At 37.2% G+C, this 24,547-nt stretch overlaps 1 protein-coding gene across 2 annotated transcripts; it reads left to right on the plus strand.

Annotated features, from left to right (window-relative positions):
• Positions 1-495: 495 nt before the first annotated feature.
• LOC107088984 (heterogeneous nuclear ribonucleoprotein K-like) lies at positions 496-22,681 on the plus strand. Of its 2 annotated transcripts, XM_015381475.1 has the most exons (16): positions 496-567; positions 3,860-3,963; positions 5,988-6,085; positions 6,198-6,254; positions 8,371-8,414; positions 9,606-9,678; positions 11,256-11,369; positions 11,613-11,741; positions 11,902-12,206; positions 12,882-12,935; positions 14,544-14,577; positions 15,484-15,499; positions 20,789-20,821; positions 20,943-21,010; positions 21,102-21,271; positions 21,773-22,681. In XM_015381475.1, the coding sequence occupies exons 2-16, from the start codon at positions 3,897-3,899 to the stop codon at positions 21,801-21,803; spliced, it is 1,293 nt and encodes a 430-aa protein (XP_015236961.1). In that variant the 5' UTR covers positions 496-567; positions 3,860-3,896; the 3' UTR covers positions 21,804-22,681. The 2 variants fall into 2 exon arrangements, with proteins under 2 accessions (XP_015236961.1, XP_015236962.1); XM_015381476.1 differs by lacking the exon at positions 20,789-20,821.
• Positions 22,682-24,547: the final 1,866 nt, after the last annotated feature.

The following is a 24,547-nucleotide window of genomic DNA, read 5'->3' on the forward strand; positions in this document are numbered from 1 at the left end:
AATTCTGAGATTTAAGTCACAATTCTGAGATTAAACTCAGAATTCTGAGATTAAAGCCAGAATTCTGAGATTAAAGTCAGATTTCTGAGATGAAAGTCAGAATTCCTAAGGAAAAAGTCAAAATTGTAAGATTAAAGAAGTCAGAATTCTGAGATGAGATTAAAGCCAGAATTCTGAGAAAAAAATCTGAATTCTGAGATTAAAGTCAGAATTTTGAGAAAAAAATCAGAATTTTGAGATTAAAACCAGAATTCTGAGAAAAAAAGTCAGAATTCTGTGATTAAAGTCAGAATTCTGACTTTTTTCTCATATTATACTGAAATAAAATGTAAAAATCAGTTAACTTTAAAAAAAAAAATTTCAGTGGCCCTAATCCTCTTCCATACCTAAATGAGCCTCATAGGGAGGCTGATTTTAATGATCTATTGAATACCCGCCCATCCCTGCTGACTTGACAAGCGTGTGCAAATAGACGACCGGGAGACGGTGAGCAAATCGAGCCTACCCTCTGTTTTTCAGGGTGAGGCGAAGGTTGGGAGGACTGCAGTGCGCGTGGTTTGGCTGCAGGTTTGTTTTTATAAATGTTATATTCTCACAATGGTAGACAGACAGTAGCCGCTTTAACCTTCTTTGCAGGGGGGTATCGGACATTTTTGAAGGAGTATGCTTTGCTGTTATGGTTCCTAGTGTTGGGCAGTCCTAACGTGGACGCTGTAGCTGTCAGACGGACAGACGCCTCCTTTGAAACCAGACCTTTTAGAAAGCTAACTAGCTGTTAGCACCAAAAGTAATATCAACACCGCTAAAGGTTTTGTAGTTCCCCGAAATCAAAATGTCTCCCCGTTCAAACTACAGAACCGCAATCTGTAGTCAGAGTTTGTTTCATTATTTAAATCAAATTCTCCGAGAGTCATCCACAGGAACTTTAAAATGTTCCTTTCCCTGGACAGGACGTGTGAGCTGATGCTAACAGCTGCAAACAGCAGCAATAAGGCTACTGTACCTTTGGAAATTGGTTTTGTATGCTTCCTTTTTTTAATGTAAAACGTTTGTTTGTTTGTTTTTTTCCTCCTGTATATAACTGTTGTTTTCTCTTTTGTTTTTGTAAGAATGCAAAGTGGAGATTCCTACTTGAACATGTAAATGTGTGTTCTGTTCAATAAAGTTTAAAACAAACAAACAAAAAAAATAATAAAAACGGCTACTGTAAGCGTCCTGTTTTCATCTAGGCCTCCGTTTAGGAGTGATGCTTTTGCAGAGATGTGTTTAGCTCTCTGTTCTGTGGGAGCGCGTAGGAGGGCAGCATGTTTATGCTGAATCTCATAGTAACTTTGCCTCGTCTGTTCCTGTTTGGCTGTGAAACCATCCTGGAGAGAAATATAAGCTGTGCTGCTTCCATCAACACCTTTGTTTATAGATGTTGGAGATTGGCCTGTTTTTCCAGTGTAGTCCTGTTTCTCTGACTGTGACTGGCTGGATGTGCTCTCTTCATCCTATGATATGGGAGCTGGAGCTCGTCTGCTGGGCTGTGATTCCTGGATGGAGCCGCCTTTGACAGCTGCTTTTTGTATCTCTGCTTCTGTCTCCTTGAACCCTAGTCGGCCCCTTTCTTCCTGTTAAAAGGGAGTTTTTCCTCTCTCTGTCGCTACAAGCATGCTTAGTGTGAGGGATTGCATTTGAGTCAATGAGTTGATGCAATCAATTGGTTTTCCTTAGATAGAAAACTTTAAAATGAATTTGAGTGTATGATCTGGTTGAATTGTCTCTGTAAAGTGCCTTGAGATAACATGTGTTGTGAGTTGGCGCTATATAAATAGACTGAATTGAAACTGAATTAAATACACTCAGTCCATTTGAGGTAGAAATACATCTTTTTAGTCCTGGATTTATTTATTAAGTTTAACAGGGAAGATTGATAAAAGACACCTGCAGGGAAAGCTACACTGATGTGCTTTAATGGTCTATCGCAAAAAAAAAAAAATTTTTCTTTTTGCACCTCAGATCTTAAAACATTGTTGAGCAAAAAGAGGCATATACAGACCATTACTGAGTTTTCCCCAATTACGATTTTGATTTGGACTGAGCTTGGTTGTTTTTCTAAGGATGCATAGGAGGACAGACCATGTGCTTTGATAGGGCTAGTGTTAAATCACGTATACAAAATGAAAAAATAAAAATAGGGTGCACTGATTGCAGGTTCCTGGCCGATGACCAGTTCCTGATCTTTAAAAAGCTTGACATGTCGATTTTGATCATATAATTTTTTTTTATTATATAAATGACACTGTCAGTTATTGTAAGATCACAAAACCTTTAAATATATAAATATCTTATCTTACTGGACGACAATCAGTACTTATGAAGCAATATTATGCTTCTGAATTACAAAGTTTAGAGCTATTGATCTAGAGAAAATTATCCAATTTAGCTCTCTGGCCAATTGATTGGTGCATCTTTAAAACTGGTTCAGGGCTGAGGAATAGTGATTATCGTAACAACCGTTAACTAAATTAGTAATTTTAATAAACTAAAACTGAAGTATACAGAGTAAAGCATGCAATTTGTTCTACTCAGAGAAATAATTAAGCCGAAATATTCTCCGTTAGCTGGAAAATCTTTAAGTATGCTCTAGACAAAACAACACAAGTGGCTTAGTTTTAGCTTTAGACGGTTCAAATTCTGTAAATAAATTGTCCCGTTAAGCAACGCTTATGTTCTGATCAAAAGTTAGGACTGCAACTAACTATTAATTTTATAGTCTAGTTTATGATTGATTTTATTATGTTGTCCTGTGTTCTTATATGTTTTACTGTACTGCTGCCTCTTGGCCAGGTCTCCCTCGAAAAAGAGATTTTATCTCAAGGGACTTCCTGGTAAAATAAAGGTTAAGAAAAATAAATAAATAAAAATATTTTGCAAATAAGTTAATCTGTTGATTATTTTTTCAATTAATTGATTAATAATCAGATAGCTAAAGGTTCCTTAAAGATGACTTTTTATAAAATTAAACCAGGTTAAAATAAAACTTTTCCACTTCAGGAGTTCTGATAAAGAGTCTATGCGAACATTTTATTTTATTTTAAAAATGCAAAATATACATCCTTTTACAATTTTGATATGACTGTTCCAAGTGGTTCAGCTCTCAGTCTCTATACTCCAGTTAACGATTAATCAATTACTAAATTAGTTGATTATTTCAATAATCAATCAGGATTAATCCGATTAATTGTTTCAGCCCTATCATCAGTTGTTTATTGGAAAAAGTGGTCAGCAGATCCTTCCAGCCCTAACCTAAATGCATTAAGATATTCCAGGAAGAAATTTTCTTTTTAAATCATCTGAAAAAAATAAAATAAAGCGTCATCTTTTATGAACAGAAAATAAAGTTTATTCTTTGAACAGTAACCTGACAACTAGAACATGTCTTTTTTTCCATTAGGGCTGATACTTTCGGATTAATCGATTAACAAAATAATTGTCAACTAATTTAAATCGATTAATCTTTAACTGACGTATAGACTCTAAAACATGCTTTTAGCTGACAGAGCGACCCACTTAGAGTAACAGTTATACCAAAATTGTAAAAAAAAATACATCAAAAATGTTAACATTTTGCATTTTAGATAAAAAATTGTTTTTGTCTGTCAGTATGCTCTATCCAGAGGTGAAAAAGTTTTAATTTTGGCTGATTTAATTTCATAAAAGGTCTTCTTTAAGAAACTTTTTGCTATCCGATTATTAATTGAAAAGAAAAATCAACAGATTAACTGATTTGAAAAATAATTGTTCATATGTGTACAGTCCAGTGATCAGTCGTGTATTTTTCCCCTTTCTTAAGATTATTCTCTCTGTGCAACAGATCTCAGGAGAACCAGTTTGCTTCTCACTCTAAACTCATGACAATGGAAATGAAAGACGAACAGCAGGAGGAGGACATTTCATTCAGCAACACTGACACTAATGGTGAGGTCTTGCATATTTGTGTTTTATACTTTATTATAAGCTGCACAAACTAATGTATGAATTAAAGGTATTTAGACTCAGCCCATCTGGTCTAACAGACAGCACAACATTTTTAGATTTCTACTGACAAGTTGATTTTCTGAAGGATGAAATTATATTTATGAAAAGAAAGAAAATTTCTGGCCAAAATAACTTAGCATGTGGACATGTCAGATGGTTGAGAGATCCTCTTGTCCAGGAAACTGCTGTTCTGTGGGCCCAAAGCAGCTCTGCCCATGTTTTAATTCAGAAAGGGTACATATGGGTTCTGGACTTGAACCAGGTTGAATTTGGCTGCTTAACTTGGTTTTGGTGGAATATGCTGTAGAACTTGCTCATTCCATTATTTTGTTGGGATTAATTAGCTTTTTTGTAACCATTCAACTCTGAATCACAAATACACAATTCCACAATCCTATCACTTATATTATGTACAGTGGGACCAAAAAGTATTTAGTCATCCACTGATTGGGCAAGTTCTCCTGCTTAGAATAATGAGAGAGGTCAGTAATTTTCATCGTAGGTACACTTCAACTATGAGAGACGAAATGAGAAAAAAAAAATCCAGGAAATCACATTGCAGGATTTTTAAAGAATTTAATTGTATGTATTTGGTCAATAACTAAAGTTCAACAAAATACTTTGTAACATAAACTTTATTGGAAAGGACAGATGTCAAACGTTTCCTGTAAATCTTCACCCGGTTTGCACACACTGTAGCTAGTATTTTGGCTCATTCCTCCATGCAGTGAGCAGTGATGTTTTGGGACTGTCGCTGGGCAACACAGACTTTCAACTCCCTCCACAAATTTGCCATGGGGTTGAGCTATAGAAACTGGCTAGGCCACTCCAGGACCTTGAAATGTTTTTGTTACGGAACCACTCCTTCGGCGCCCAGGCGGTGCGTTTGGGATCATTGTCATGCTGGAAGATCCAGCTACGTTTCATCTTCAAGGCTCTCACTGACAGAAGAAGGTTTTGTCCTAAAATCGTTAATTCTTCTCTCAACTTGAGTTTTTCATGGAGTTTTTCTGTCCCCCCCAAAAAAAACAGCCCCAACGCATGATGTTTCCTCCCCCATGCTTCACAGTAGGTATGATGTTCTTGGGATGCAACTCTGGATTCTTCTTTCTCTGAACACGACGAGTTGGTTTTTTACCAAAAAGGTCTATTTTGGTTTCATCTGACCACATGATATTCTCCCAATCCTCTTCTGGGTCATCCATATGCTCTCTGGCAAACTTCAGGCGGGCCTGGACATGTAGTGGCTTGAGCAGGGGGACACGTCTGGCACTGCAGGATTTGAGTCCCTCTTGGTTTAGTGTGTAACTCATGCTAGCCTTTGTTACTTGGTTCCCAGCTCTTTGCAGGTCATTCTTCAGGTCCCTCCGTGTAGTTCTGGGATTTTTGCTCACCATTCTCATGATCATTTTGACCCCACAGCATAAGATCTTGCGTGGAGCCCCAGATTGAGGGAGATTATCAGTGGTCTTGTATTTCTTCCGTTTTCTTAGAATTGCTCCCACAGTTTCAGTGCAGGTCTACAATTTTCTTCCTGGTGTCCTTCGACAGCTCTTTGGTCTTGGCCATAGTTGAGTTTGGAGTGTGACTGTTTGAGGCTTTGAACAGGTGTCTTTTATTCAGACAACTGGTTCAAACAGGCAATGAGAGGAGGACAGAAGAGCTTTTTAAAGAAGTTACAGGTCTGTGAGAGCCAGAAATTTGGCTCGGTTGTGGGTGACCAAATACTTATTTTCCACCAAAATGTACAAAGAAATTCTTTAAAAATCCTAAAATGTGATTTACTCGATTTCTTTTTCTCATTTTGTCTCATAGTTGAAGTGTAGCTATGATGAAAAATACAGACCTCTCTCATTATTCTAGGTAGGAGAACTTGCACAATCTGTGGCTAAATACTTTTTTGCCCCACGTTATTTTTAGAAAGTCGGTGCATGGCTTTGATTTGACTTGTTCTTCTGCCTCAGGTAAACGTCCTGCTGAGGACCTGGATGAGGAGCAGGCCTTCAAACGTTCACGCAACATTGATGAGATGGTGGAGCTGCGGGTTCTGCTTCAGAGCAAAGTAACCAGCGATCATATTATGAGGCCTCCTATTCGTGGGGCCACATTACATTTTTTATATTGTTTTTTTTTTTTTTTCTTGGTGATCAAAATGTTTTGCTTTTGCTCCACAGAATGCAGGAGCTGTCATTGGAAAAGGTGGCAAGAACATAAAATCACTGCGCACAGACGTGAGTTAACAGATAGAAAAACCCTCATGTGTGTTTGCAAAGGGAAAGCTTGTTTCTTTTTCCTTTGGTGCTGGTTTGTCACAGATCTTATTCAGGCTAAAGTACCCTACAAAAGCATTGCCACCTTTTTTAGCGATTGTGCCAGAAACTTTAACCTGTTTTTTTTTTGGGGGGTGGGGGTGGGGGGTTATGATAGATGAACAAAGAATATTAAATTATGAAATAGAAAGAAATTCTGAAAACAAAATGACTAAAAATAAATGTAATAGTAATTAAAACAACAAACAAACCAAAAAGCAACCAAGCAGTGCACTTGTATTTAGCACTCTATACTTTGAGGACCTTAAATGAAATCTAGAGCAGTTGAGAAGAGGAAGGTGCTATGTTAGATGTTTCCAGAGATGATGTTTAGCCTACAAGCAGAGTGCAAAAACTAACCTATCATCATATTCACGTGTCAAAATTGCCCAGTACAGGTTCGAACCTTAATTTAAAGGTATAATGGAGGATGTTCTTTTTTGGAGTGGATCATCAAAATAAGTGGTCCTCGTAATTGTCTATTATTCTGGTGATATGTTTACGTAAGGCCGTCCTACATGCTCGTCCCCATTTTCCTTTACCAGTGGTGAGTCTGATATAGTGGAAAAATTGCACATCTTCTTTTGGAAAGTTTGCTTGTATGACGTATCGAAATTGGTTAATTTACCGTTGCAGTTCACATAGCTCATACAAGCTTACTGTGTCCAAACTTTCGCCCTAAATCCCTCAATCACTATGTAGAGTGGGGAATATATAGTGCACTTTATAGTGAACTAAGTTAACTTACCGTTTGGACAGATGATCGCTACTTTTTGCTCCCCGTTGGTCACGTAACTCCTTCTTCACTGCGCCATCTTTATTAGTCGCTGCTGTCGGGTAGTGACATTCCATGGCAACAGCGGGCCACTGTGACAGCAAATCCCACAATGCTTTGGGAGGAGAGCTCTCTGCAAAGAGAACAAATATAGCTGCCTCTTAGGCCTTCTTTTCTTCTGTTACACTTCGTAGACACTTTTTCTCTTACAACCCTTGGCCATTTTCAAACAACCGGGGTGAGAAAGGTGAGCATCAGTGACCATCTGAAACCGTAGCTCACCATACATATACGCCTGAAAGTGCACATGCGCAGAAAAAAGATAACTATTCGGGGACGAGCACGCAGGACAACCTTACGTAAACATATCACCAGAATGAATGACAATTAGGAGGACCACTTATTTTGATGATCCACCTGGATAAAGAAAATCCTCCACTATACCTTTAAGTCAGCACTGGGATAAATAATCCCTTTTCTTTGAAGCCCTGTAAAAGACGTAAAGGTTTGCTGCACATTTCCACAGAGCAGCAACAGCACTGTGCTATCCGAAGATATGCCTTTTAAAAAAAAACAAAGCGCACACCATCAAGACTACTCTATTGATAATATTTCAAAAACAGGCAAATATTAGCATGTAGATTGCTGGCCAACATCATTTATCAGCCTCTACCGTGGGGTCATATTTAAATTGCTCTACTAATTTCTTTATTTTGCCTCTTTTTTTAATGGTTAGGCCAAATATATTTTAAAATTATTTTGCTAAATTCATGTTCAACAAAAAGTTCCTATCGGCTGCTTTTTTCCCCCAAGTGTTACAAACGTAACTAATGTTGTCCTTGATGCTTCCTGTAAAACGTATCTCAATCCAGGTCACATTTCCTGTTCTCCTTTACTCTCACAGTTTCTCTCATATCACTTTTGGGTTAAAGTGTAGCGTGTATTCAATTAAAACTGTATTCCTTCTTCCCCCTCTTCCCTTCTCCTTTACTTGTTTTTGTTCTTACTTTCGGCCACCTTCCTCCGTTGCCCATGTACCGGATCGACATGCCCCTCCTGCGTTGCTCACCTTGACGTTGGCCCAACCTCCGCCCCTGAACGAAACCTGACCGCTCGCCCATCTGACACTCCCGGTTGGCCCTGCCCATAAACTGTGCCCCTCCTTATTCGGGCATCTAACTTGACATGATGTGATTGAATGCCCCTGCCCAATGCCAACCTCTTCCACCACCACCACCTCCTCCACCTCCTCGGTCCATGCAGTACAATGCCAGTGTTTCAGTCCCAGACAGCAGTGGCCCAGAGCGGTATGTCCCACCAGTTATTGCCTCACTGCCTGATTAGAACAGTGAAACACTTGTATTTTATAGCCTGCCTTCTGTTTCCATTTAAACACTTATGTATATATATGTATTTATATATAGATATATATATATATATATATATGACAGTTTAACCCCACCCCCCTACCCGAAGCACCCACATCTTCTATAAGCTGTGTATTACTCTATTTTTCTGTTCGTTTTAATCATCTCCTATTAAGTTTGACTTTCTGTCACTACAGTTAATTAATGATGTCTGACAGCCCACTAAGTAGTTTGTGTTTTATACTCAGTGACACCTCAGTTTTTGTTTATGTAAGAAAAAAAAACAAAAAAAAAACAGACATCTTATTACTTTTCTCTGCCTCCTGTGACCCACCTCAGGTCCTCTCCACCTCCCCTTGCCTCCAGCCTGCCATTCTTCTCTGCCTCCGCTCCCCACACTTTTTTCATCATTATTGTCCCATGATCTCTGAGAGAGAGAGAGCTTGCTTTTCTGTGGAGCCTCCACCCCTTTCACTCTGTCACTTCATTGCCTCTTGATACCATTGTGCTGCCCCCCTCCCTTCCCCTACGTGGTCTTCCTCTTTGCCTCAAAGAACCCCAAACCCCTCTACTGTGTAATGTTTTCTACCGCCCACCTTGTCCAATCTCAGTTTGACACCTTAGCTCTTCCCCCTCCCCTTCCTCCCCAACCCGTGGTCACAATGAGTAGGCAGAATAAAATAGAAATAGCCTTTATTTTCCCACAGTGGGGGAAATTCAGGTAAGCTGGCGAAGCAACTGCATTTGAATGACTTTCTTGTTCCCTGACTTGCTGGTGGTGGGATGGTTACAGACTTTTTCTTGCACTGACTACCCTTTCCGCAAATCTGTGGCCCCTTTCCTGTGATTTTTGCAGAATGGTGACCTGGAATTCACCCTCCTCTCAAAGCTTTTCCTGCTATTGAAATTAGTATTGGAGTCTGCATGCCTGCTGCTGCCAGTGTAGTGTCAGGAGGGAAAGATAAACAGATTTGCAGGCGCTGCAGCGGCCTTAATTTGTCCTTGTTTAAAACCTTTCGTTTGTCTCTTTGGACTAGTTTTCTGGACTGTTTCGCATATATTTTAGGTTAATCCCTCTTTTCTTGTTTGTTTCGTAATTCTTTTATTCCTCTTTGTGGAATTGATCAACAGGATCCTGAGTGTGAGTGCCAGTATCGACACTATTGGAGATATTCTACTAAAAATCATACCAACATTAGAGGAGGTAAGATTTTTCAATATATTGTGACGTTATGAACTATTGATAAGCCTACAAGCTTATTATTCTACCCTTTAACCCCAACTTGGGTGAGCTGTTGATAAACCATTTTCTGTCGTGAGAAATAAAAGAAAATGCACCCACTTTAAAGCTATCACGACCCATTGTTTTGATTTCGGTTCCTATTGATTTTCAATTCGGATTCTTTTAAATTTTAAACAGAAGCGGTTAATTCTGTTTAATTGTTTTAAGAAATGCTTAGCGATAACTCACTTTTCATACATGACAAATATATTCACAAATGCACCTTTAGATTTGACATTTGAGCTACTTTAAATATGTGAGACGGCTCCAGTTGCTTCAAAAATCCCTCATTTCACTTTTAGATCTATCTCTGAAATAAAAATGTCACCCTCTCAGGTTGTTTCCAGATATATCCAGAATATGAGTTTATTACCTAGAGCAACATTTTATATTATTTTTTATCAGAGCAAATCCGATAGAAAAATGTGAAAACTTCTTCCCGTGATTATTTGTATATTGTTTGTATAATAATCCGTAGTGATTAGCTTTTTCCGAGGTTTAGAAAGCTTTTAATAATTTGGTTTTAAAATTAGAATAAGTAAACTGAACTGATGGTAGTATTTTTTATTAGATATACAGTATATTTATGTTTTTACTCTCACTTGGTTGTAAAAAAAAACCTCTGATAGGTCAAGTCCCTTATGAAAATTCCATCTTTCTAAAGAGGAAGCTTGGGCTGAGTTATTCTACACATGGGTCCAGTACAAACAACATAAGACATTAAGAAACATTGCAAAGCTGTTTGCGCCAAGATCTCCCTATGTGCTCTGTTACGTAAAGGTAAAACCTGTATATGAGTCAAATTAATGCATAGTTTTTTATTGATTGATATTTCTAGTACTGAAACATGATACCAACACTCAGTTTCTTATCCATTCTTTTCTCTCTCAAAGTAAGATGCACATAAAAAAAAGGAACAAAAAAATTGCACTATAAATCCCCTACAACTTGATTCAAATCTGTCATAGAAGATTCACATTTGGTGTAGAATCTTAAAATTAATCATTTTTACAGTGTCTTTCCCTTTGATTCATTAATCAGTTTTAAATTATATGTTGATTTTTTGATTGTACTTCTTTGCATAGTTTTGTTTATTCTTCTTACAATTCTTAGTTAAACTTTATAAAACTTGAACCAGTGGTGTGTACTGCTAATAAAATGTTAGCTTTGCTAACCCAAAACTGTGGTCTTGTTACCACTAAACATAAAGAAATGAAGCAATCTCTTTTTTTAGTTTGCAAAAATAACAAATTCCTATTAGATAGTTTTGCAATCCTCTCATCCATCACTCCATAGAACGGACATAAAGCACAACTGGATTTCCTAATAGCATTGTGTTCCTCAATGTTTATATCCTACGTTTACTCCATTTTAGTTAATTGGTAATAACTGCCACAAATAAAAGAATCTAAATTGGTGTTTTAAAATATTACCCAAGCAAAAAAGACACTGAAATGTTTTTTAGTTTTTTGGTTTTTCTTGTTTTGTTTTTTTTTTAGTACCAGCATTACAGTGGGATTGATTTTGACTGTGAGCTTCGCCTGCTGATCCATCAGAGCTTGGCTGGGGGTATAATTGGAGTGAAAGGTGCCAAGATAAAGGAGCTGAGAGAGGTAGGACAGAGTCTAGTCAGCCATATTAATCCTCTGTCCTTATGGATGAGTAGTGAGTAAAATAAGTTTGAAATTGCACATTGGTTCCCCTGAAAACTCTTCATAGATGGTGTTTTAATACTGATCTGACAAACGGTGTTTGTGAGAATAAATTTTGGCATTTTGTTGGGAAGGGTTTAGAAGCTTGTTTTAGACTTTGGAGAGTGACAGTGGTCAGAATATGAAACTATGTGTGTGTACTAGAACACCCAGACCACCATCAAGCTGTTCCAGGAATGCTGTCCACACTCCACAGACAGGGTCGTCTTAGTAGGAGGAAAACCAGAACGTGTGGTTGAATGCATCAAAGTTATCCTGGAGCTAGTGTCAGAGGTAAACTCTCCCTCTCAATTACAATTAATATCCCAAACACACTTTATATTGACATCTGATCCAGTTCCAATAATTTTGGTTAAAAATATTGTTTTTCTGAATGCAGTTTGCTGAGGCATTGATTCATGATGGCATCTTTTCACCTTCTTCCATTTTGCAGGCACCAGTCAAAGGCCGCACTCAGCCTTACGACCCTAATTTCTATGATGAGACATATGATTATGGTGGCTTCACCATGTTGTTTGAGGACAGGGGCAGACGACCCATGGGTGGATTTCCCATCCTTGTGCGTGGTGGTTATGATCGCTTGCCCCCGTTACGTGGCAGCAGACCTCTGCCTCCCTCAAGAAGGGACTATGATGACATAAGCCCCCGCCGAGGTCCTCCTCCACTTAGTAGAGGAGGAAGAGCGGGGAGCCGAGCACGAAACCTGCCTCTTCCCCCACCCCCACTACCAAGAGGAGGGTGAGGATTGGGAAAATTATATTGAGTGCTTTCAATCTCAGTGTTTTTGGTTAGGAACCATTTTTCATCAATGTGCATTAATTTAGCAGTTATTACTGTAAAAACATTGATACCTCTAAGGTTTGCTTTAAAAAAACTGAAAGACTACTGGTCTTTTTTTTTGCTATTTGTTTCAGTTACAGACTAAACAAAATTGTGGAATTCTAAAAAGTAAGGTGTAGGGCTGGGTGATTAATCAATAAAATCCAATAATCAAATTTTAGGTTTATGAAGATTTCTTTTTTGGAAAATCTGGATTTTAATTTTTTTTGTCACCAATCAACTCCTTTGGCTTCCATAATATCAATTCACACTCAAAACAGATAAACTGGTGTCTAAGTGCTAATTTCAAATATTTATTTAAATATTTTCACAGTTTGTTGTGAAACGTGAGTATTGCACTTTAAATGAAAGTCACCTCCCAGTGGACATGATGAAATCGAAGCTAGCTTTGTTTAAAGCATTATATTTCCTTTATTATTTTTATTATGAGACTTAAATTAGTAAAAAAATGTATTCCAATTTGAGATTGCATTTTTTAACTGTATCACGCTGCTCTAATAAAGACTTTGACTTATTGAATTAGTTGACATTTCTACTTCACACTCTTTTTTTCTTGTTAATTATTGTTTGCAGAGGAGACCGGTTTTCACATGGCAGCTATCACGGCAGCATGGATGACAGACCAAGGTTGGAATTTTTTTTTTGGATATAATATATACAATGCTAAAAAAAAAAGGAACAATATAACTTTAATTAAATCAAACATCTGAGAAATCAAACTGTCCACTTAGGAAGCAACACTGATTGACAGTAAATTTAAAATGCTGTTGTGCAAATGGAATAGACAACAGGTGGAAATTGTTGGTATGTGTCTGCAAAAACGATTAGAGACAGTCTCCATGAGGATGGTACGAGGGCCTGAAGGCCAAAGATGGGGGTTGTGCTCACAGCCCAACACCATATAGGACGCTTTGCATTTGCCAGAGAACACCAGGATTGGCAAAATCACCACTAGCATCCTGTGCTCTTCACAGATGAAAGTAGGTTCACATTGAGCACATGTGACATGATGGAGTCTGGAGACACCTTCAAGGGTCATCTGCTGCCTGCAAGATCCTTAACTATGACAGGTTTGACAGTGGGTCAGTAATGGTGTGGAGTGGATATTCTTTGAAGTGTTGCACATCCCTCCATATACTCACCAGAGGAAGCTTGACTCCCATCAGGAACCAAGATGAGATCCTGAGACCCCTTGTGAGACCATATGCTGGTTTGGTTGTTCCTGGGTTTCTCTTAATGCAGAACAATGCCAGACCTCATGTTGGTGGAGTGTGTCAGCAGTTCCTGCAAGAGACTAGCCCACCCGTTACCCAGACCTGAATCTGATTGAGCACATCTGGGACATCATGTCTCGATTCATCCACCAACGTCACATTGCAGCAGACTGTCCAAGAGTTGGCAGATGCTTTAGTCTCCATCTGGGAGGAGATCCTTCAGGAGACCATCTGCCACCTCATCAAGAGCCTACCCAGGCTTTGTAGGCAGGTCATACAGGCAAATCAATGCCACACACAATTTTGATTCTCATTTTGACCTTTTTTAAGGACATTACATTAAAGTTGAATCAGCCTGTAGTGTTTATCCACTTTAATTTTGTGTGTGATTCAAAGCCAGGCCTCCATTAGTTAAAAACTTTGATATTCATAGAGTATATTTGTGTAATTTTGGTGTGAACACATTGAACTTTGTATACAACAAAGTATTCAATGACAATATTTCATTAATTCAGATCTAGGATGTGTTATTTGAGTGTTCCCTTTATTTTTTTGAGCAGTGTATAATGTCCACCCAACAATCAAACTAACCCATTCATGCTCCCATCCTTTAATCTGCCATGCATCAATCAATCATGCCATCCTTCCAACCATCCTTCTGTTTTTCCATTTTTTTCTAGGTTTCATATTTTACATCTGACAGCTCTGCAATTATTGAAAATTAATACTGAATGTTTATTCTTGAAAGCTTATCAGAATTGTAAACATAATGTGGCGATGCGTAGTGTTTGCCTTCACTCTATGCAATATAATTCTCTACAAATACTCAGAATTTACTTAAAGGATCAGACTTTTACTGTAAGAGATTTTTATAAAGAAACAAATCATCAGTTAATAGTTGAAAAACCCATCCGGTTTGGAGCCAATTAGATTAGGTCTATAACACATTGTCATGGTGGGAAACCCCTCTTGGAGAACCAGCATTTATAACTTCTTTTTTATTTGTTGTTGTTGCTTGTAGTGAAAGAAGAGGCAGAGACCGCTATGACAGCATGGTGAGTGTAATCGGCTGCAGCTCCAAGGCTGACTTGCTTTTGTTTCCTCAAAGTCTTTGTAGCCTCTGTGTTTTTTAGAGGATGATTGTATTTCCTTCGCTGGGTGTAGTAAAGCACAGCGGCTCTGATACTTCTGCTTTTTTTCCCTCCCTTCTGTGGATGCACACTCATGTAGACCTGTTGTTGCCTGGCAACAGTTGTCTCCGTGGTTACCGCTGAGCTACTGAGTACGCAGTCCAGAGATCCACCAGGCGAGCAATTGAACCAGAGCAGTTCTTGAAGTGGTTCCCTGCAGGTTTTAGCTGCAAGCAAAAGAGGGCAGAAGAATACTTTCTGACCATAAGGAGGATAACTACGGAGATTTAAATACTATTAAAAATAAGAAGGCAGACATACCTGCATTATATCAGGAGCAGTACAGACTGAGTTGTGGATAAAATGAAATTTAGATTAGTGCATGCTGCATGATAATATCTTGAGTTTGATTTTCTTCATCTTTAAATCTGTAACTTCTTTTTTTCAAGTTCAAGATTATGTTGTGATTTTCTGACTATCATTGTGTACGTTATATGGTATGTGTTTGTGAGCTCGTCAGATTCTCTCAGTTTGAGTAAGAGAGCTTATTGGTTTTCCTTTTGTGCTCAATGACTGTCTTTAACAGTAGTTATTTTACATTTATTTTATATGCATAATATTGTCCTCAGTGTTGAGATTTGTATTGACACCATTTTCAACCTTTGTGGGATGTAAAAGGCTTTGGCTACAAGCATTGCGTTGTAATATACAGTTAATGCATATTGAGTTTATACTTTGTTATATGCTAAAAGCTAAAAGGGGAAATAATTTCCTGTTAAATTATTTTCCTTTCATATTTTTCTCTTCTCCCTATCTGATCCTGAAATGCAGAGTGGAGGTGGTTATGGTAAGTTCTGATAATCCTTACAATCCTATGCAATATATACTGTGTGCAGTGTCCTATGCACTGTGGCTTTATGAATATTCGTCAAATGCTGTATCCTCAAAATGGCAAGAGAGGACTATTAGGATCCAGAAGTTTACACACTTCATGCTTAATCAAACCCAGTCTTTTTCATTGGTCGTCTCTACTGGCATTGAATATTGCTGAGCTTGGGAAACCACAACTAGTTCATAAGATTTCAGTATTAAAATTCCTACAACTAACTTTGGAGCCTGCCTCTGGGACAGGGCTAATTCCTGATTTTTAGCCATGGATCTGTATTATTTGTATCCACTGTCATGTTCATCATCATGTTCATTCATCTGTATGTTGTTAGATAAGTTTACAATTCTTCCGTCCTCAATTGATTGATAGATATTAAATACTCAGTAAATTCTGCTTCGACCACAACCATTGCAGACTCATTGCACCATCTATCCTCAAGATAACAAAACCCTTTCCTCCTTTCATAACTTCAAAAATAGCTGAAAACACTTGGTAACTGCAATACATCAGCCATTTTTCTGCTGCATTCATTCAGTCACTACTGGTCACTGGTACATGTTCTAAGCCAAAAGTGTGACTAATGACAATTTGAGACATATTCAAAACAAAAAGAGACTACAAAACAGGCTTAAATATGAAGGCAACAAGACTTTTGCTCAGTCTTTTCAAGACGTTTCAAACACCTATCCAGAAGTCTTTGTCAGTTCTGTTGGCTTGCACCAGTGCAATCTGTAGTGGGAGCGCTGATGTATTTAGGAGGCATGGATGCCCACCTTTCCGAGCACATACCAAGTCAGAGGCAAATCAAATAGCCCCCAGTGTTTCTTTTGGATTGTTGGAGTTAGTTGTGCATAGGCTATGTAATTGGCCTTTTGTGTTATTATGAGCGTGCTTCTGTAAGTTATTTGAAACTAGTTCCATGACTGGATTGTAAGTGCATGGAACAGAATTCCTGTTCAGTTATGTTTTTTTCTCTTTTAACAAAGTTGGCTTCCTTCATCCCTGTGTCAAACCATCTGTCCTGTCTACCCTAAAGCTGCACAATTTGGTGTTAAAAGGGGGGTCCTTTGTTCTTGAGGTCCAAGTGTACAACGAATTCTTGCCCAGAGTTACTGGCTATCCCAAACTGCCATGCATTTGTGTAGTTGTAGTTTGGTTTCTCCAAAATTGGAGGCTGTACTGGTTGCACTGGATTGCATAACAAATGCAGCTCAGCTAGGTGGAGGTATTCTACTTTTAGGATAAACATGTTTTGTCTGTGTTGTTTGGTTTGAAATAAAAAGGTATGTTGTCTGTAGAAAAAGTTCTTCTGAGTTTCTCAGAAACTCCTCACATGTATGGAATTACAATGTTTTTTCCATCTCTCTGTTTGCTCCTCTGTTTGTTGTTCTAGTTTTTCTTTTAGCCGACTTCCCAGGGCTGTAACTACCATTGAGGATCCCGAGGTCGTGTCCTCGGTATTTTATTAATTAATTAATTTATTGCTTAAATTGTTATTTAAACTAAAATAATTACTGTTAAGCTGACTGTAAGACGATGATCTTGGTCTCCCACTAAAGTGCAAGGTGTTTTATATTTGTAGAGCAAAATAGTAATGCGACTGTTTAATCATTATAAGTCATCGTCAACATGCACTTTTGCTGTGGTTTCTGCCACACGCAAGCTACCGCCTCACGAGTCTGTCAGTTCCTGGAAGAGGAGCACATTGAGCTACCAATGCAAGTGGAGAGAAGTTGAAGTTGTTGATGACGGTGAGAAAAAAATGCATTTTCATTAGGAAATATACCAGCGAGCTACTCTGATAGCAACAGAACGTTGAACCAAAGTTGATTTAACTCCATCGATACCGTTCGTCAGTCAATTACTGAACCAACACCCATTATGCGATAGATATGTTAGTGACGTCTTTGGCTGAAAACGAAACCTTTATTCAGCATTGGTTTGTCAGTGCTGGATGTTGAACCTGTTTTATATCTCTGCTGGAAGCTGGAGAGAAAAGCAGCGAGAAAGCATTGGAACAGATCATGCAGGACAGGAAGTCATGCGCAGAAACAAAATAAAACATCTGGTTAATTTTCTAAATAATAATGATCATTTTCTGTGGTAAATTACTCTTACTTGAAGAGTCACCATGGTCCTTCAAAAAGCCTCAAAATGCCTCATTTGTTTCTACAACTGCTGTAATGTTGTAAACTCCTATATTTATGTTAAATATCTGATTAAGCTAGTTTTACCATTTATTTTTTTACCAGGCTGCTCTGGAACCAGGGAAGCTAATTTAGTTTTCATTTTAATGTGTTTAAATTACAAATAAAACTCATTGAAAAATGTTGATGAAAATTGTCTTTCTATCAGTTTAGCTTTTGACTGTGTTGATTTTCTTCACTAAAGGGAAAACAGGATAGGGAGGGAAAGGCTGAGTCAAACCGAGCTCCTCTTTGGGCTGAGCAGCAGGAGGAGCAGTGAGGCGAGTGATTGAGGGAGAATGGATACTAGAAAAGGAAGGTGCTGCACCTGAACTTTTTTAAAAGTTGTACGTTTAATGCATGATAATCTCAGTATTGTCTAAGATTATAATAAAAATAGGTTATATTAGGCACCATCATCAAAATAATGGTTTAATAGTTTCTGGGTGTCTATTTTAAATACTCAAGTAAATATGAAGCAACTAATTTCAATTGTACTGGAATATCTTTAGTGAAACATTTCTAACCAGTTGTAGACAGAAACTTCAAAAGAAAGATGAAAATTAAAATCATCTACAGCCAAGTCATTCCAAGTACATTCAAAAGTCAGAATTATGTTTTTGCGCCATAGGACTCTGAAAATGGCCAGATTTATATAATGGAAGGGAGCACGCCACTGAACCCGCCTAGAGAACCTCAGTATGTTTTGGGCCCTGCGTACAGCCCTGAAAGTTCATTACATGTGAAGAAATCACTTGAAGTGTGTGGTTATCCAATCTGGACGTTTAAGTCGTCCAAAAGAAAAGCAGAATTAACAACACTGCATCTAAGAAAGACTGCGTCTTCAGAAGAAACTGATCAAAAGTCCTTTGCCTTCCAGTGTAATCCTGATTTGTGGTTGCTGTGACCAGTTTGACTAGGAATTTACACGGACAAAAGAAAGAGTGGGAAGTTAAAGTAGTTACAGTAGTGTCAAAAGTTTTTGTAATAGACATTGATTTGTTAAACAAAGAGTTCCGCTGTTGCTTGCTTACCTTTAAAAAACGTTATGCATAAGTTAGGCTGTCATTGGACATAAGTTGTGGACTTGTTATGAATACTCTATGTTTACGCTGAAAATTTAAAAAATTCATAGAAAATTCAGTGTATACCAGCGTTGTAGAAGATTCATGGACATCCGCATATGCTGGCTAAATCCTCAAAGTGTGACAGCGCCATAAAATAAAATTTTCTGTTATCAAGTTCAACTGAAAATAATTCACTTAGTGTTAATATTGTTTAGCTCCTTTGACACTGTAAATTAACATTGCAGTATTTTCCTCAATTCTATACATTCCAACAACAAAGGATAGGCGTATAGTCTGAGCAGCCATATTGGATTTTGAAGTTGTAGTAGCTTAAAGACCTCAAACTAAAAACTGCTTTTAAGCCTTTAGTATTGTGTTGCAGATTAATGCTGTGCGCAAATGTAACATCAACTACGAACTGAACAAAAGCTGAAAGGCCTAAAAAAATAAGGGAGTGGCAGTCATAAGAATGAAGCATGAATCACGTTCTTGATTCTTTCTTTTGATATATGTCTGTACAAGTATGTCGTTAAATCTAAGAAACTAAGAATGTCTCATAGAGATAACAAAGCTAACAGTTTTTTTCTCCAACTCATCTGCTAATATTCTAAAAGTCTTTATTTTTTTTCTTAACCTTTAGGTGGCTCTAGTTTGTATTTCTAAACCCTGGTGAATTACCAGTATGTGTTTTAAGTTATTTGTCTATGCTGGATTTCTATGTGGTATTTAAGAAATAAAACTGAACTTGGGAATTTATTATCGGCTATAAGCCTTTAATCATGATAAGAAATGTAATGAAATGAACATTCATGTTGGTATTTTTACTTTTGTAAACCTGAAGGTGTTTAACTCGAGCTTTGAATGTCATAAATGTGTTTAGTGTGTTTACTGCATGCAAACTAAATGGCATCGGTGGTTAGCTCCTGAAAAGCAAAGAGTTGGTGTAGATTCCGTCTCTGGAAGTTTTCTATTTGGAAAAAAAAAAGTTATTCTGCTGATGGTTGCTTGCATTATGTTTGATAAGTGCTGCACTGTTAACAGAGAAAGTTGTTTCTATTTTTCATCTCAATTTGTTTTATTAATTAGGCGTCTGTCGAGTGGTGCAAGACAACAGGTTTTACTTGTTTTCACAGCCTCAGTGCTTCCTCTTCAGTAGAGTTCTATGTAACCGTTAAATATAGAACAGCTAATTGATTCCTGGGAACGGGTTTGAGGGAGCCGTTCAAAACAGGACACTTTTGAATAGATAAAATACAAGAATGGACTAATAGTGTGTTGTTTAAAACCCTTCTGATTGCCTCATTTGTCACCTATTGCCTTAGTATTTTTTATTTTTACTTGGTAGGCATTTTATTTTTGGTAATCTAATGAACAGTTTCCAAAGCATATTCATATACTCTTAGCATAAAGAAGCTTTGATTCGGTTCAAATCCAAAGAATTACTTCTATAATAAAATTAAAGAAAAAAATTGAACTTTATTGATGTCACAATTGAGAAATTAACTCTCTGCATTTAATCCATCTCCTTTGGAGAGCAGTGGGCTGCCACTGTGCGTCTTTCTCAGAGAGCAAGAGTGGCAGTCTGTGGGAGCGGTTTTTTAACTCACAACCTCAGGATTCCAAGCTCTACGCCTTAACCACCAGGTCGCCACTCCCCTGGCCCCTACTCCCCTTTTTACTGTAGGTAAAACATTTCAAATGAAATTAATGTTGGACAAATTTCTAACAATTTGACTGCGGCCCAAAACCTTTACCTAAATGTTTCATGTAGTGCAACTAATGATGCATTATATTAAAATAAAGTATAATAGGGACAACTGGAATCAATAAAGTTTCATGTTTCTGTTGATTCATTACCATTGCTGTGAGTTTTAGACTTTCATGATTGCCATTTGTCACATAAGCTATTTCATTTCCCCTTTCTGTGGTGTATTTTCATTTTTCAGTTTTTGTTTCTGTTTAATTTTATTTTTGTTGTCGTTTTTGTTTTAAAGACAACATTTCTTCCTGGGACCGCTTTCCTCCTGGTGAGTTGGGAGGGAGCTTTACTGTCCCAGAGTTTTGCTTCCTAACCTAAAGTGATTGCTTGTTCTTGCTGCAAACTTCAGTTAAAAAAAATTCCTCATAAAGGTATTTCACTCTTTTTAGGTGGCAGAGGGTCATACAGTGACATCGGAGGCCCGGTCATCTCAACGCAAGTCACCATCCCAAAAGATGTAAGTGGAACCTGATTGTTGTGGTAAATATTGACATAAATCAAATGCTTTTGACGCTCATAAACCCACTTTCCTTTTCACTGTTGTGCAGCTGGCCGGCTCCATCATTGGAAAGGGCGGCCAGAGAATCAAGCAGATCCGCCACGAGTCTGGGGCATCTATCAAGATTGATGAACCACTAGAGGGCTCTGAGGACCGCATCATCACCATTACTGGGACACAGGACCAGATCCAGAACGCCCAGTACTTACTGCAGAACAGGCATGTGGTTTTCCAAACAACCTACATCATCTCAATGCAGCTGAGCTGTAAGAAGAGAGAGAGAGATAAAGTAATATGTTTTAGTGGTTATAAATGTTCTGGTTCTAATCTTGTAAAATAATTCAACATTTTAATTTATTTAAATTCTTTTTTAAACATTCAACCTTTTAAGTACAATTTATAGATGAGATCATTTTTGCCTTTTTGACTAATTTAGAGCATGAAATTAATAAAATGTGTCTGTAATTAGAAAATTCCTTGATAGTACCAGCATGTGTTCCTTTCCTCCTCATTACACCGTGATTGAGTAGGTCTGGTTGGGGAGTCGGTTCCAGCAGACAGGATTTATTTCCAAACCTTGACCTTGGTTTTTCTATTACAACATCAGCTCCACACGAAGGATGTCTTGCAGCTTGCAGCATCCAGTAATTACAGACCTATGTCATGCTTCTGCTGGAATAAATATTCTTCATGTGTTAACTAAGTTTTCTTTTTTTCCAGTGTGAGGCAGTACTCTGGTCGGTTCTTCTAGAGGGGAGAGAAAAGGGAGAAGCCATGCTGCCATATTGTTTGCTGACTCTGTTCAGAGCCAACATTCCTCTGCTTTGGGTAGATGTGTCCCTTCCCTTTAACCGTCTCTAGCTATACCACAGATGTGTTCTCAAGCTTTTATTTAGAGGCCTGAAAAATCCATAATTCAATGTTTGTGTATTATTTTTTTTTATATATATTTTGCTCTACTGGTATATAACCCATCTGTGTTATTAGGTTTGGTGTTGTGAGCCGGCCCTAGGGCTTATTTTTCTTCTTCAGTACAGCAACCGGAATGTACTTTCTTTTTTTTCTTTTGATCTTGTTGGGTGAAAGATATTTTATTATCTACTATTGACTTTTAAGAAAATTTTCCAAACAAAGATGAAAGGTTTTACTTGATTAAAAAACAAAAGGATTAGAAGAAAGTTCTGTAAGTTTTTATTTTAAGGTTTCCATTACGCATCTCCATATGCAAAAGGTGTTTTTTTTTAAGTAGGTTATATCATGGGTTATGGGGGAAACATTCATTTTGGGTCACTAGAAATTAATAGCATCTCAATTTCACAAAGAATGAAAGTTAAATGTTACATTTTATACTTGAACTGAGTTCAAAGAGAAACTGGTTAAGAGTTTGACTTTTCTGTGATAGTATGGAGGTACGACACAGTCAGTCTGTGGTCCAACTGGATATGTGAAAACATCAGATTTTATTGTATTTTAAAAGAACAACAACCTTTTTTTTTCATTGTTGCTAAAATTAGATAAAACACGGGCAATCTCAATTATGTTGAAACATAGTTTATATAAAAATAAGCAAATTGACATTTTGCTACTGGCAACTTTTATATGCAGCCAGAAAAGTAAAGTTTACTAACTATATATATATATATATATATATATATATATATATATATATATATATATATATATATATATATTAAAAGAAAGTAACAAGGTACCTGCTGGCCCATAACTTGCACACTAAAACACCAATTAATCAAAGTCCAGTAAAACAAATTAACACTGATGCTGCCTTTTCTTTTTTAGAACAACAGTCCAGACCTGTGATTTTTGATGACACATTTTCTGCAGGTTTAATGTGGAAACGATTGTGCTCGACTGTTCAGATAAGAAAAAAATAATATTTGAAAGATGGTTATACAATTTGTGTATATATTTGCTAAAACCTGCAGTTTTTTAGTTTGGTTTTGACTAAACTGTGTGATTCTTCCTTGGAACAGAAAATGCCAAACAGCAGATTTACTTGTTTCTTTTTTTTTTTTTCCTATGGTGGCCTTTTTGTGCCAAATATTGAAATAAAAGAAAACCTGTTGTATTTTCCCTGTTTAAAACACATTTAAGAAAAAAAATAAAAGAATGTAATAAAATGTTAAAGAACAAAGCCGTGTTGAAGATCTATAATTTTTAATGTAGGCATGCTTTTGTAGGAATTTGGCCATTTCAGTTCTTTGCCATTTTTGAGGATTATTTTTAAGGTAGTTTGGTGCCTGAATTTCAGATATGAACTGCAACACATTCAAAAGCAACCTTAATCACTTTAACAGCTGTAGATTTTTATAATCTTCTCTGTGGTTTGAAGTCTGCAGTGATTTCAGGATTTATAGTCATTTTAGTTTGAAAAGGAATCCAGGGTTTCTGCGGGTCATTAAAAGTCATTAAATTATTATTTTTTACATTAAGGCCTTAATTGGCATTAAAAAAAATTGTCAAATTTATCAGATTTAACTGGTTCCACGTGTTTGCGTGGAACTGCTTCTGGTTTATCCTAAAGCCATATGTTCAGAACAGAAGCTCGAGGCACAGAAAAAGCTAAACATTGGGAAAAAGCAAATTTTACATAAGTGGCTGGAAAACGAAAAATTCAGGACATGGCTGCAGCCATTTGATGGTAAAGATTATGAAGGATGAAAGTAATGGGTACTTATTGATGGCATTAAAATTATTTCTAAGAGCATTAAAAGAGCATCAAAAGGCATTAAATTAAGAGTTCCTCCTTCCTCTATAAACCCTGGAATCAAAAACTCAACTTTACCAATGTCCACTGGAGATCAGAACTAAAATAAATGGTAAGATGCAATACAAAATCTTCATCAGATGGTAATATTTTATTATTTTCATTGTTTTTTCTAATAAAAAACAACCCAATTACTGAAAAACAAGCCAAATCATGTATGTACAGGGGTATAAAATGGAAGTTAGAAATAAAAAAATTAAAAAATTGTAGGTCAAAATTGGCAGCATGACAAATTGATCCAGAGCCGTTAGTGTACACAAACTTTTTAAATACAGTTCCTGAAAGTATTTCTGTTTTTGGTGTTATATTTTGAATCTATGTACTGTAAATATTTTCAAACCTTTTCAGTGACTGACACTCCCAGAGTTGGATTTACTATTTTATAGCCTCTGTATTTTTTCTGATCATTGGAAAACATTTCTGGAGATCCAGTTCTGTTAGAGTGATGCCAACTCTGTAAACCCACCAGTCGTAAATTCTGTTTACTATCAGATATTTGTACAAACTGCTGTTTAGTAAATAAAGTCTCAGTCACAGTGCTTTCTATGTGCATTTTTTATTGTTTGCTTCTCTGGACGACAACCTATAGTATATGCACTTGCTGCATTATGATAAAAGGTGAAGAGTCAGCCTGTTGGCCTGTTAAGTGCATCCGTGGTTATCTGCAAAGAACCGGAAATGTGTTTTCCTATAATACAATATTGAAA

The sequence above is a fragment of the Cyprinodon variegatus genome, unplaced genomic scaffold (assembly GCF_000732505.1).
Source record: "Cyprinodon variegatus isolate N-32 unplaced genomic scaffold, C_variegatus-1.0 Scaffold234, whole genome shotgun sequence".
In the NCBI taxonomy this organism is placed as follows: domain Eukaryota; kingdom Metazoa; phylum Chordata; class Actinopteri; order Cyprinodontiformes; family Cyprinodontidae; genus Cyprinodon; species Cyprinodon variegatus.